The sequence below is a fragment of the Harpia harpyja genome, chromosome 11, assembly GCF_026419915.1.
Source record: "Harpia harpyja isolate bHarHar1 chromosome 11, bHarHar1 primary haplotype, whole genome shotgun sequence".
In the NCBI taxonomy this organism is placed as follows: domain Eukaryota; kingdom Metazoa; phylum Chordata; class Aves; order Accipitriformes; family Accipitridae; genus Harpia; species Harpia harpyja.
In genome coordinates this window covers 654,427-665,887 of record NC_068950.1, presented here as the reverse complement: position 1 = coordinate 665,887, position 11,461 = coordinate 654,427, and the positions used below count along the sequence as shown (strand labels likewise).

The following is an 11,461-nucleotide window of genomic DNA, read 5'->3' as shown; positions in this document are numbered from 1 at the left end:
AAATGGCTAATTAGGAAACTACAACTTCTTGTTAAAGCTCCTTTCCCCTGTAAGTAAACCTGTAATCGACCTGGGCCTTCGTTAATCTCCTTTTTCTCAGAGAACAGGTTTGGGGTTATTTAATGTTTGCTGTTGCTCTCCGTTTGCACGGAGGTGGGAGCGCACGGCCGCTCTGCAGGAGGGTGGATGCTCTCTTCTCCGCTTCGCCTCCCACCCGAGACGGAGCCTCGCAGCTGGGAGCAGCTCCCCGAGGTGCTGGCTGAGCTCCGGTAGGGACGGAAGGTAGGTTTTAAAATCCAGACCTGCTTTCTCCTCCTCCATCCCCGATACGAGGGCCTTCTGCCTGTACCTCCCCCTCCTCCAGCCGTGTGTCCATCGTTCCTTGTCCGGCTGTCCTGCTCCCAGGATGGGGATGCTGGAAGGGTCTCGCAATTCCCTGCCACAATGCTCCTTTGTGCCTTCGCCCTGGCCCACCTGCCCCGGCTCCCCTCTCTCTAAGGACTGAGGGACCCCCAACTACGGGAGGGTGAGGGGCTCCTCTGTGCCAAGGTCTGTCACTGGCCCTGCCGCGATGGGGGACGCACGTGGGGGTCTGGGGCAAGGACCGGGGTCCTGCCAGGGCCTGGCCGGGGCAGCGGCGGTGCCGGCCGCTCCTGGGGCTCGAAGGAGTCTCTTGCGAGCTGGGCTGCGGCAGGAGGAGGGGGCTCTGCCTCACCCCTGCCCCTCTTGAAAACCAGCGCAGGCCAAGAGCTGAACGCAGGCGTCTCCTGGCCCAGCCCCCTTTGCCTTTCTAGGGGTCCCTGGGATGGGGAGCGGGGGTCCCAGCATGGATCCTGTCCGGCCTTGTTGCCCCCCACCCCACCTGTGGGAGCCGGTGCCACCCTCCGCCTTACCGGCAATTTGCAGATTCTGCTTTAACAAATAGTCACACAATGAACCCTGCAGGAGGTCCCAGCTTCGGACCTTATCGCCCCGCGGCCGTGCCGCAGGATGTGTCCCCTGCTCCCCCTGAGGTGCAGGCTCCTGGTCAGGGGCGATGGGCTGGGGGTGCTCAGCTGTGGGGTACGGGGATGGGAGTGGGGCCAGGAGGGGTGCTGGGGGGTCGGCAGAGTCCACGTGCCCCTTGAGGAGAGCCCGCTCTGGGGCAGAGCTGGGGTCAAGCACTCACAGCAGTGAGTCTGGGGGGGGCTCAGCACATGGCCAAGGCAAAGGAGGAGATGGGGCTCACTCCAAAGGCGTGGGTGGCAGGGAGGGGTGGTGGGAAGTGCAGGGGGGGCCCTGGCCACACTGTCCCCATGGGCTCAGCTTCAGCATCTCCCCACCTTGTGTCCAGCTCCTCCCAGCGCTGTGCACACCCCCTGGGCAGGGGGCTCCCATGCAACCTCCCCCCAGCCTTGGCAGCTTTGCAGGAATCGTCATTGCTTTATTGCAGCAGGTCGCGGTCAGCGTTACGGGCATGTTCAGCAAAGCCTGTGGCTTGTGCCAGCCTGGGGGGCTGGGACCCCCTGCCCTCCCCAGCTGGGCCCCGTGCTTTGTGAGCGGGGGGCCAGGGATGCCCTTCCCCTGGTTTCTCGCCGGTCCCCTAGCCCAGCCTTCCTCCTGGCGTGGGGGGATGCTCCGGGAGCAGGTCAGGGCAGCGGTGGGAGCCCCCCGGCGCTCTTCGGTGCAGCTTTCCCCAAGCAGCAGCGTGGGTGCTCTGGCCGTGCCGGCAGCAGCAAGCCGTGGCGTGAAGCCGGGTCCCTGGGGACGGCTCAGCGAGTGTCTCCCTCCCCAGCCGCAGAGGCCATGACGCTGTCGATCCAGGCCGCGTACGGGGCGATGCGGGTGTAGATGGCGGGTTTCTTGTAGTTGCCGCAGACGCGGGAGCCGGCCGTGACCACCCCCCTCGGCCACCCCGTTGCAGACCAGGGGGCCGCCGGAGTCTCCCTGCAGGACCAAGGCCCATCAGTGCTGCTGAGGGTTTGCTGGCCCGTCCCAGCCCACCTCCCACCCTGACACTGGGACTGGGGGTCCCTGCCTGACCCAAGCCTCTGCGAGGGGCAGAGCTTCAGCCCCTGGGTGCTCTCAGCCACAGGTTTCACCCGCAGGAGCTACGGGTTGGGGTCAGTCCTGTCCCTCCTTGCCAGCCCTCGTTCGTCCCCTTGCTCTGCTGACAGCCCAGACCCCCGGCTCTGCCAGGACGTGGTGGGGCAGGCAGGGGGGCTTTCAGCGTGACCCGTCAGTGGGTACCCTTGGGGCGCACTGGGTCGTGCCCGTGGCCTCATCCGTCTCCAGGCTCACAAGAGCTGCTTTGCAGCAGCCAGCACAGGGCAAGGAGCTCCCACCACCCTGTCACTGCAATGGGCATTGCAGCCCCATCCTGCCCCACACCCTTGCCTTTTCCAGGTTGCAAGTATCCTTCCCCCCGCTGCCACTCCCAGACCCCCGAGGGGGTCGGCAGCCCCCAGCCCCTGGGTCCGGCCGTGGTTCTGTGTCCCGGCAAGGAGGTGGCGGGAGGCCGGGGCGAGCGGTACCTTGCAGGTGTCCTTCCTGCGGGAGTCGGTGCACATCATCTTCTCGGTGATGGTGTGGTCGTGGCGGGTGCGGTGGTTGCAGACGTCGCGGCTGATCACCGGCCGCTCCACCTGGTAGAGCTTGTCCGGCCGGCGGCCGCTGTGGTTGATGGTGCCCCAGCCCGCCACCTCGCACACCGTGTCGGCCGCCACGTCCCTGTCCTCCCGCTGGAACGGCAGCACCTGCACGTGCGTGTTCAGCTCCGCTTTCTCCTCCAGCTGCCGTGAAGGAAGAGGGGAACCGGCTCAGCGGGGGCCAATGATGGCCCGGGACCCAGCAGGGCACGGCGAGCCCAGCCCTGACGCCGGCACTGCCCCAGCCTCGGCCGTGCGCAGGGCTTCACCTTCTGCCTGCAGCCCCCGGGACGCAGCTGGAGACCAGAGCTGCAGCCGTGAGGACCATGGGGAAGACGGAGGCGCTTGGACACAGCCCAAAGGTCTTTGGTGGGGGAAGCGGGGACGGTCCCATGGGACGGGGAAGGAGGGATAGGGTGAACCGAGCAGTCCCAGGGTGGCCTCAAGGGTTTCCTCCCACTGCGGTCAGTGACCCCGCGGGGTCCCAAGGGGCAGAGGGATTTGCAGGAGCAGGGCTGTGCCTGTCGGGTGGCGGGAAGGAGAGTCCCAGCCAGGGTCCTGGCAGCCCTGAGCCCACCTGGAGGAGGAGGAGGTCGTCCTTGTTGTTGTGGATGTTGCTGCCGGGGTGGGGGATCTGGGCGCGCACCCGGTACAGGCGTTTGTGGGGCTCCGGCTCTGTGAGCGAGTGGGCGCCCAGGAGGACCTGGAAGACTTTGCCGTCCCTGGAAGAGAGGCAGCACGTGGGGTGTGGGGGCTCTGCCCACCCTGCGGGGCACACGGAGCAGGGGGTGTTGCTGCACCCAGCCATGGCAATGGGGTGCCAGAGACCCCCCCCCCACAGGGTGCCACGAGCTCCCAGGGGTCCTGCAGCCCCTGCCCAACCCTCACTGCAGGCGGGAGCAGAGCCCTGGTGCTCCAATACTGGGGTTGGGGCTATGGAGCAGGATTTGGCCTGAGGCCAGCAGCCACCCCCCAGCATGGAGCAGCCCCCGCACTGACACCCCCCTCCCCCCCCCCCCCACACTCACGTCTCCTCAGTGCAGTGCGCAGCGCTCAGCACCCACTGCTCGGCGATGAGGAAGCCCCCGCAGACATGCTGCCCATCCAGCTGCAGCGAGGCCATGTACGGCCTCAGGTGGGGCTTGGCCTCGTAGCCCCCCAGGATCCGTCCCCGGGGCTGCCCTGTTGCAGGCAGGAGAGAGGCTGGGTTAGCCGAGCATCGCCCCAGCCCGCCCGGATGGAGCATGGGGCAGGGTTACCCCGGCGGGTCCCTCCCGACATCCCTGGACCCCCCCTCATGGGCCACGGCAGCACCTGGCTGCAGATGGAAGCAGGAATTGGGGGGCCGGGTGGGACCCCCTGTGCTGGGGACATTGCTGCCCCAGCCTGTCCCTGTCCTGGGGTGTGGGGGGGTGCACTCACCATTCACCATGGACCCTAGCAGCAGCAGAGCGAGGATGAGGATGGGAGTGGGACTTGGCCCCATGGCTGCAGTGGAGCCCAGTGGCGCTTCTGCCCTGGCTGTGGGGTCCGTGGGGCAGACACTGCCCGGCCGGGGCTGGGGCTTGCTTTTATGTCCAGCTTTGGGGCTGCGGGGGGGCCAGGAAGGGGCAGTGCAGGGGAGCGGGGGGGGGGGGTGGTTTCCGCAGCGTGGGCTGAGTGTTTTTAAATATTCGGCTTATAAAAGGGGTCAAGAGTTCCCGGCATAAACAGCACGGGAGGGAGGAAACAGCCTGTCCCAGCTGCCGGAGCTGGCACCGGCCGCCGGGGATTTCTTGCACCGTTGTTTTCAAAGCCGAAACCGAATCCCGCTCTTGGCACGGGAAGACTCCGGCCCATGTGGCAGTGTCCTGGCTTGGCCCCGGCCCCCCCCCCGGACCAGGGACCCCCCGATCCGCCCGGGGAGGATGGCCGGGGGTGAAGCGGTGGGTGCTGGGTGCCGGCTCGGTGGGTGTCCGTGGCCGTGGGGCAGAGCCGAGCACCCCCCCCAGGGTTTGCCCTTGGGGCTGGCGAGGACGAGGACAGCGGGGGTCGGGACCACCAGCGCCTGGGGGGGGGGTCCCCAGGGGGGGAGACCCCTGCCCCGAGGGGAGCTCCTGCGAGGGCTGGGGTGCAGGGACGGGGGTGGCGGTGGCAGCCCCCGTCCCCTCTGCCTTTCTCCCCGGTGCCACTAAGCGGAGCCACCGCCTCGGCTCCCGGCCGACGGTCCCGGCGCGTCCCCGAGCTGCGGAGCCGCCCGTCGCCCCCGCCCGGGCTCGGCCCCTGAGCCCCTCACCGCGCCTCGGGTCTCTCGGCGGCGAAACCCAGCGGCCGGGCCGGGGCTGGGGGCCGGGCACCGCTGCTCGCCCCTTTGGGGCCGGGGTCGCCCTGCCTTCGCCCCTGGCTGGCGTGGCCACCATTTCCCACGGCTGGGCCCGCGGGCTCTGCCCTGCTTCCACTGGTGGAGCCGGGACCGAGTGGGGAAACCGGGCAAGGGGCCGGAGCCCACCCTCCTCCTCCTCCTCCTCATGCACTACGAGCCTTTACGGCTCAAAATTACCGGGTTCCCTTTGTCCAGCTACGCAGACACCCCACCACCCTGAGCCATCGGACCCCCAGCACCAGCCAGCCCCCCGACCCCAGCCAGCCGGGGACACCAGCAAGGAGGGTGCTGGGGGGGCAGGGGGCCAGGGTGCCCCAGGGCTGAGGGGGTCCCTCTGCGGGGGGGGGCAACTTTGGCTTCCTGCTCTCCCCCGTGTGTTGGGCAGCACATGGCGGGAGGGGTCGGACCATGCGGGCGGGCGGAGAGCGGTGCGGCGCGGATGGCTCCGGAGGTGGCCGAGTCTGGCTCAAACCGAGGATTTTCCGCAGGGAGGGCGGCTTAATCGCAGCTTCCAGGGATTCGGGATTTAGACGTTAAATACGCTGGGAGATTTCTGCCCACTTAGGGCCAAAAATGGAACAAGGGCAACGTGCAGTGGCCGGTGCCGTGGCGTGGGGCCATGCAGAGCCCGGATGGGACCAGGAGAGGGTGGGCAGGGGGAAGGTGGCGGGCCGAGCGAGGGGTGTGGAGGACAGGGAATGGGATACAGGGAAGGGTTGGGTCAGGACCGGGATCCCCTGCAAGCGTGGGGCAGCAAAGGCCAGGGAGGACAGGGCAGGGGTGCCTCATCCTCCTCCGAAAAGTGCTGGAAGTCCCTGGGGGGCAAAGGGAGTTGCAGCTGCTTCCCCAGCCCTGAATTCGGGGACACTCGAGGCTCTGGCTGAGGTTGGCCTCAGGTGCCATTCCCGCTGCTCCTCTGCCAGCACCGGCCTCACCCCCAGGATGCAGCAGTGCCCGTGGGGAGGGCAGGTGCCCCCCCGGCCAGCGGAGCCCAGGTGGGTGCAGGGGTCTGGTGCAGCTCGGGGCGGGGGGTGGGTTTGGGGGTCACACACCCCGAAGCTGCAGGAGCTGCGGCTTGGCAGCTCCCGGGGCGGGGGAGAGCTCGGCCAGGGCGGGGGCTCTGCAGGGCAGGGGGGACCCGGGGGGGGGGGCGCGACCCCCGCTCCCCGCAGCATATGGGGGGAAAGGGCTGATCCGGGGGAGGAGGGAGCCCTGCGGGGGCGTTGGGTGGGGCCCCGGGACCCCCCCGGTGCCGGCTGCAGAGCCGGGGGTGCAGAGCAGCTTTCGGGGTGCAGGGCGGCGCGGGGGGGGGTGTCGGTCCCGCTCGCTGCCCCCGGCCCCGCCCGGCTCTTTGTCTCATCCCCGACGCTCCCCCAGACCCCCATCCCCGGCCCTGCGGGGTCTCAGCGCCCCGGGAGGGGCCGGGAGCGGCGGGGCGGGGCGGGGGGCGGCGGCGGTGGAGGAGGAGGAGGAGGAGGCGGCGGGGGCGGAGGAAGCGGCCGCTCCCCGCGCTCCGCCGAGGCAGGAGCATCCCGGCTCCCGGGGACCCCCGCGGCCGCCGCCCCCGCCGCCCCCCCCGGCCCCGCTTCGCCCCGGGGCGGCCGCAGCAGAGGTGAGTGGGGGGCGGGCGGCCGCGGGCTGCACAAAGGGCCGCTCCCCGCCCCCCCCCGAGCCCCCCCCCCCCGCCCCGACCCCCGCCCGCGGCTGCGGCACCGCCGGGAGCGCCCGCCCCTCCGGCCCCCGCCGCGGGGTGAGCCCCTTGCAGCCCCCCCCCCCCCCGTTAATACCCGCCCGTTAATTCCTCCCCGTTATTGCTCCCCCCCCCGCTATTGCCCCCCGTGGCTCCATCCCCGTTATCCGCCCCCCCCCCCCCCCGCCTTTTTGCAGCCAGGGCTGGGTGTCACTTTCGGGGGGCTGGGGCCAGGGGGTGCCCCCGGACCCCCATCCTCGGCTCGGCTCTGCGGGCGGCACACCCCCCTCCCCACGCCCTCCGCAGCAGCCTCGCCGCCAGTCGCGGTAGTGGCCGCCTGTCGCGACAGCCGACCCTCCACCCCACCTGTTGTCACAGCCCCCCGGCTCGGCCGGACCCCCCCCCCGGGGTGCTGGGGGTCCCCTGGGGCGAGCGGGGAAGCCCTTGTCCAGCTCGCCCCGCGGTGATGACCGGGGGGGGGTACCGGCGGGGGCAGCCCCCGGGTACCGGCAGCTTCCCCCCGGTGAGCGGCTGTGGGGGGTAGCGGGGTGAGCCTGGGGGCTGCCCGGCCCCCCCCCCGTGGGGGCTGAGGACTGGAGGTGACGCTGCTGCCCCGCAGTAGGGCAGAGGCACAGCCCAGCGGGACCCCGGCACCTGCCCCAGGACCATGATCCCCCCCAAGGAGAAGGCCAGGGCTCCCAAGGACAGCATGACACTCCTGCCCTGCTTCTACTTCGTGGAGGTGGGTGTGGGGTGGGTGGGAGTAGGGTGGGGGGGCTCCTTCCCCAGGGCCTGGTCCTCCCCTGGCACGGAGGGGATGGGGGCTTTGCCCCTTCCCGGCAGGGTCACGCGATGCCGGTGCCCGTCGTACCGGGCGGTGCGGTGGTCCCGACGCTCTCGCCCCCCCCCCAGCTGCCCATCGTGGCCTCCTCCATCGTGACGCTCTACTTCCTGGAGCTGACGGACCTCTTCAAGCCGGCCAAGGTGGGCTTCCAGTGCTACGACCGGGCACTCTCCATGCCCTACGTGGAGACCAACGAGGAGCTCATCCCGCTGCTCATGCTGCTCAGCCTGGCCTTCGCTGCACCCGCCGCCTCGGTGCGTCCCAGGGCTCATCCCGCTGCGGGGGGGTGAGGATGGAGCCTGCCCAGAGGCAGAGCCAGGGCTGGGGGCCAGGGCTTGGGGTCCTGGTGCCAGCAGCACCAGGGGACCAGTGTGGGCAGCCTGCCAGTGCCCTGCATCCGTGGGGCGGCGCTGCCGACAGCCTGGACCCCCCCGACTGCCGTGGGGCGGCACCCCCTGAGCCATCGGTTCCTCCCCAGATCATGGTCGGGGAGGGCATCGTGTACTGCCTGCAGTCCAGGCTGAAGGGACGCGCCGGTGCCGAGGGCAGCATTAACGCCGGCGGCTGCAACTTCAACTCCTTCCTGCGCCGGACTGTAAGGTTTGTGGGTACGTTGTGCTGCAGCCCGGGCAGGAGCCCTGCCTGCCGCGGGGGCTGGTCAGGGCGTGGGGGCACCCCGGGTGCGATAGCAGGAGCGCATGGTCCCATCCAGACCCCAGACACTGCACTGGACCTGTCCCCGTGCTTGTGGGTGCCCCAGGGCTGGGTGGGCCCTGGGTGCCCTGCGTGGGACAGGGGGTGACCTGCCATCCTGCTCCTGCCATCCCCAGGCGTCCACGTGTTTGGGCTCTGTGCCACGGCCCTGGTGACGGACGTTATCCAGCTGGCCACCGGCTACCACGCGCCCTTCTTCCTGACCGTCTGCAAGCCCAACTACACGCTGCTGGGCACCCCCTGCGATGCCAACCCCTACATCACCCAGGACATCTGCTCGGGCGTGGACAAGCACGCCATCCTCTCTGCCAGGTATGTGCCGGGGGGGAGACCCGCGCCGCGATGCCAACCGTCCTGCCCCGTCCCAACTGCACCCTCCCGTCTCCCCCGCAGGAAGACTTTCCCGTCCCAGCATGCGACGCTCTCGGCTTTCGCTGCCGTCTACGTGTCGGTGAGTTCCTGGCACTGCCCGGCTCTCGGCCCCACACGTGCCGGCTCGGGGGGCAGCGCGAGCTCCTTGCCACCAGGCAGCGGCATCCCCCTCCCGTCGGCATACACCCTCCCATGCACAGACAAGCTCTGCCCGACACACGTGTGCCCATGTTGGGGTGCGGGCACGTTCACACCCGTGTGCACAGTTTCTCACCTATGCACGCGCAGGCACTTGCAGTTCCATGTGCACCCAAGAGCTCTCTGCATGGCCGGGGGCTGGGGAGGGGGAAAGCTGCGGTGCTGTGATGGCAGCGGGTGCCGGTGCCATGAGCCGCGACTAACAGCCTGTTCTGCCCTGCCTCCGCTGCCACCAGATGTATTTCAATTCCATCATCTCGGACAGCACCAAACTCCTCAAGCCCATCCTGGTCTTTGCCTTTGCCATTGCTGCCGGCATCTGCGGCCTGACCCAGATCACCCAGTACCGCAGCCACCCTGCCGACGTCTACGTGGGCTTCCTGATCGGCTCTGGCATTGCCGCCTACCTGGTGGGTGCCGGTCCCCACCCTCAGGGCGGCCACGGTGCCTCGGGAGGGGAAGGATGCTCGGCGCGGGCCGCGGTCCCCGGGGCTGGGCTGACCGCGCGCTCCCCCTCCCGCAGGCTTACCACGCCGTCGGCAACTTCCGCGCCCCGACGGAGAGGGTCGCGGCACCGGCACCGGCCAAGGACGCGCTGCGGGCGCTGACTCAGCGGGGCCACGACTCCGTCTACCACCAGAACAAGTCAGTGAGCACCGATGAGCTGAACCCACAGACGCGGCTGGAGGAGGCGGCGCGGCCGGTGCCGCGCGAGAAGAACTCCCTGGGCAGCCTGAAGAGGGCCAGCGTGGACGTGGACCTGCTGGCCCCCCGCAGCCCCATGGGCAAGGAGAACATGGTGACCTTCAGCAACACCCTGCCCCGCGTCAACACCCCCTCCATGGACGACCCCGCGCGGCGCCACATGACCATCCACGTCCCCGTGGACGCCTCCCGCTCCAAGCAGCTCATCACCGAGTGGAAGCAGAAGTCGCTGGAGGGCCGGAGCATGACGCTGGCGGAGGAGGCGGCGCACGGCCGGGGTGCTGGGGACACCGGCGAGGACGTCCCCCCCTCCCTCTACCCCACGGTGCAAGCACGCTCGGCCGAGCGGGCGGCCATGGGGCCCCGCGTCCTCATCCAGCCCCGGCCGGGCGCCTCGCAGCTGGTGCACATCCCCGAGGAGAGCCAGGCGGGCGCCGGCGTCCCGGCCGGCAGCGGGGCGGCCGTGCGGGCCAAGTGGGTGATGGTGGCGGAGAAGGGGGGGGCACAGCGGGTGGCCAACCCCCCGCGCCTGATGCAGGTCATCGCCATGTCCAAGCAGCAGAGCATCGTCTCCGTCACCCCCAAGCACTCGGAGACCTCCTCCTCCTCCACCAGCTCCGACTCCTCGCAGTACCGCTCGCCCTCCGAGCGGGACAGCTCCAGCATCATCACCATCGACGCCCACGCTCCCCACCATCCCGTCGTCCACCTCTCCGCTGGCAACGGGCCCTGGGAGTGGAAGTCGGGGCCGAAAGGGCCGGAGGGGCCGGACGCCTACGAGCTGGGCGAGATGGGGAAGGATTTCCGCGGCTTCCGCCCGGCCAAGAGCGCCGGCGTCTCCCCCGGCTCCTCCGTCAGCGACATGGAGCAGGATGAGCCACGCTACGGCAGCCTGGCCGCCATCCCGGGGGCGGTGGGGGGCAGCGGGGAGCGGGCGGACGCCCCCCCCGAGGGGCTGCTGGGCACGGCCAGCCGGGAGTCCACGCTGCGGAGGAAGCCGGCCGAGAGGGACGGGCAGGTGGACAGCGAGGTGGACCACTACTACAAGAAAATGCAAGCCAGCCGGAGGTTTAAGGACTGAGCTCCCATTGCCTTCCCTGCACCCACCCCCCCCCCCACTCCCCTGCCCCAGCTTGGGGGGGGCTGGTGTGGGGGGTCTGTAACACTGGGGTTCCTCTCTGCCGGGGGGGATCATCAGGATGGGGCTGGCTTTGGCATCAGAGCAACCGAGCGGCATGAGGACGCGGCAGAGCGCGGTCACGCCGGATCCTGAGCCAACCAAGACATGGGCAGGACCCCCCACGACGCGGGACCCCGCTCCTGCCCGCGCAGCTGGGGGGGCTCAGGGGGCTCTGCCCCCGCTGGCCCACAGGGCTGGGCAGATCCAAGCACTTTTGACTTTCTTTTTCTCTCTAACACAGGTGCTGACATTTCTGAGGGGTTAATTTATTCCGGCTTTGGAAGTGTATGTCTGTCGGCAGAGGTGGGGGGGAAGCAAATGGTGCTGGAGGGCTTCAGAGGGGCTGGATTGAGGGGTCTTTGGAGGGGGGGGTGGGGGGGTTTGCTGTGGGGCATCAGATCCTGGCTTGCGCAGGGATTTGTGGATGCTGGGGGTCCTGCAGGAGCCGTACAGGAGGGGTCGCCGCAGACCCCCATCCTGTGCCACTGGTCTCTGTTGGGGGACAGTGCTTGGGGGGGGGGGTTGCCCAGGGCTGGGGCTCTGGGCATGCGGAGGCTGTAAATACTGCACGGGCTGAAGTCGAGGGTGGGCATTGGGGTGGGGGCACAGAGTCTGGGTGCTGCCAGGGCTGGCACAGGGAAGGGGGGGAGTCGGGGCTGAGCTCTGTCCCCAGGAGCAGCAGCCCTGAGCTGGGGACTGAGGTTTTGGTGGGGCGGGGGGGGGGTCTTCAGGCTGCAAAAGCGTCTGTCGGGCAATGGCTGGAACCGCT

The 11,461-nt window shown here is 69.7% G+C and overlaps 2 protein-coding genes across 6 annotated transcripts; one reads left to right on the top strand and one right to left on the bottom strand.

Moving 5' to 3' along the window:
• Positions 1-164: 164 nt before the first annotated feature.
• On the top strand, positions 165-10,999 carry PLPPR3 (phospholipid phosphatase related 3). 5 transcript variants are annotated; one of them, XM_052802154.1, is made up of 9 exons: positions 165-282; positions 2,772-2,989; positions 7,299-7,421; positions 7,592-7,777; positions 8,002-8,131; positions 8,354-8,549; positions 8,631-8,688; positions 9,044-9,217; positions 9,331-10,999. In XM_052802154.1, the coding sequence occupies exons 3-9, from the start codon at positions 7,347-7,349 to the stop codon at positions 10,591-10,593; spliced, it is 2,082 nt and encodes a 693-aa protein (XP_052658114.1). In that variant the 5' UTR covers positions 165-282; positions 2,772-2,989; positions 7,299-7,346; the 3' UTR covers positions 10,594-10,999. The 5 variants fall into 5 exon arrangements, with proteins under 5 accessions (XP_052658114.1, XP_052658116.1, XP_052658118.1 ...); XM_052802156.1 differs by lacking the exons at positions 165-282; positions 2,772-2,989 and adding an exon at positions 5,682-5,984 and having other exon boundaries at positions 7,302-7,421; XM_052802158.1 differs by lacking the exons at positions 165-282; positions 2,772-2,989 and adding an exon at positions 5,682-5,984.
• On the bottom strand, positions 1,567-4,224 carry LOC128148382 (complement factor D-like). Its single transcript, XM_052802159.1, is given in 6 exon segments — positions 1,567-1,883; positions 1,885-1,926; positions 2,514-2,771; positions 3,205-3,349; positions 3,656-3,809; positions 4,050-4,224. Coding segments are annotated over 6 exon segments (795 nt in total). The 5' UTR covers positions 4,114-4,224; the 3' UTR covers positions 1,567-1,751.
• Positions 11,000-11,461: the final 462 nt, after the last annotated feature.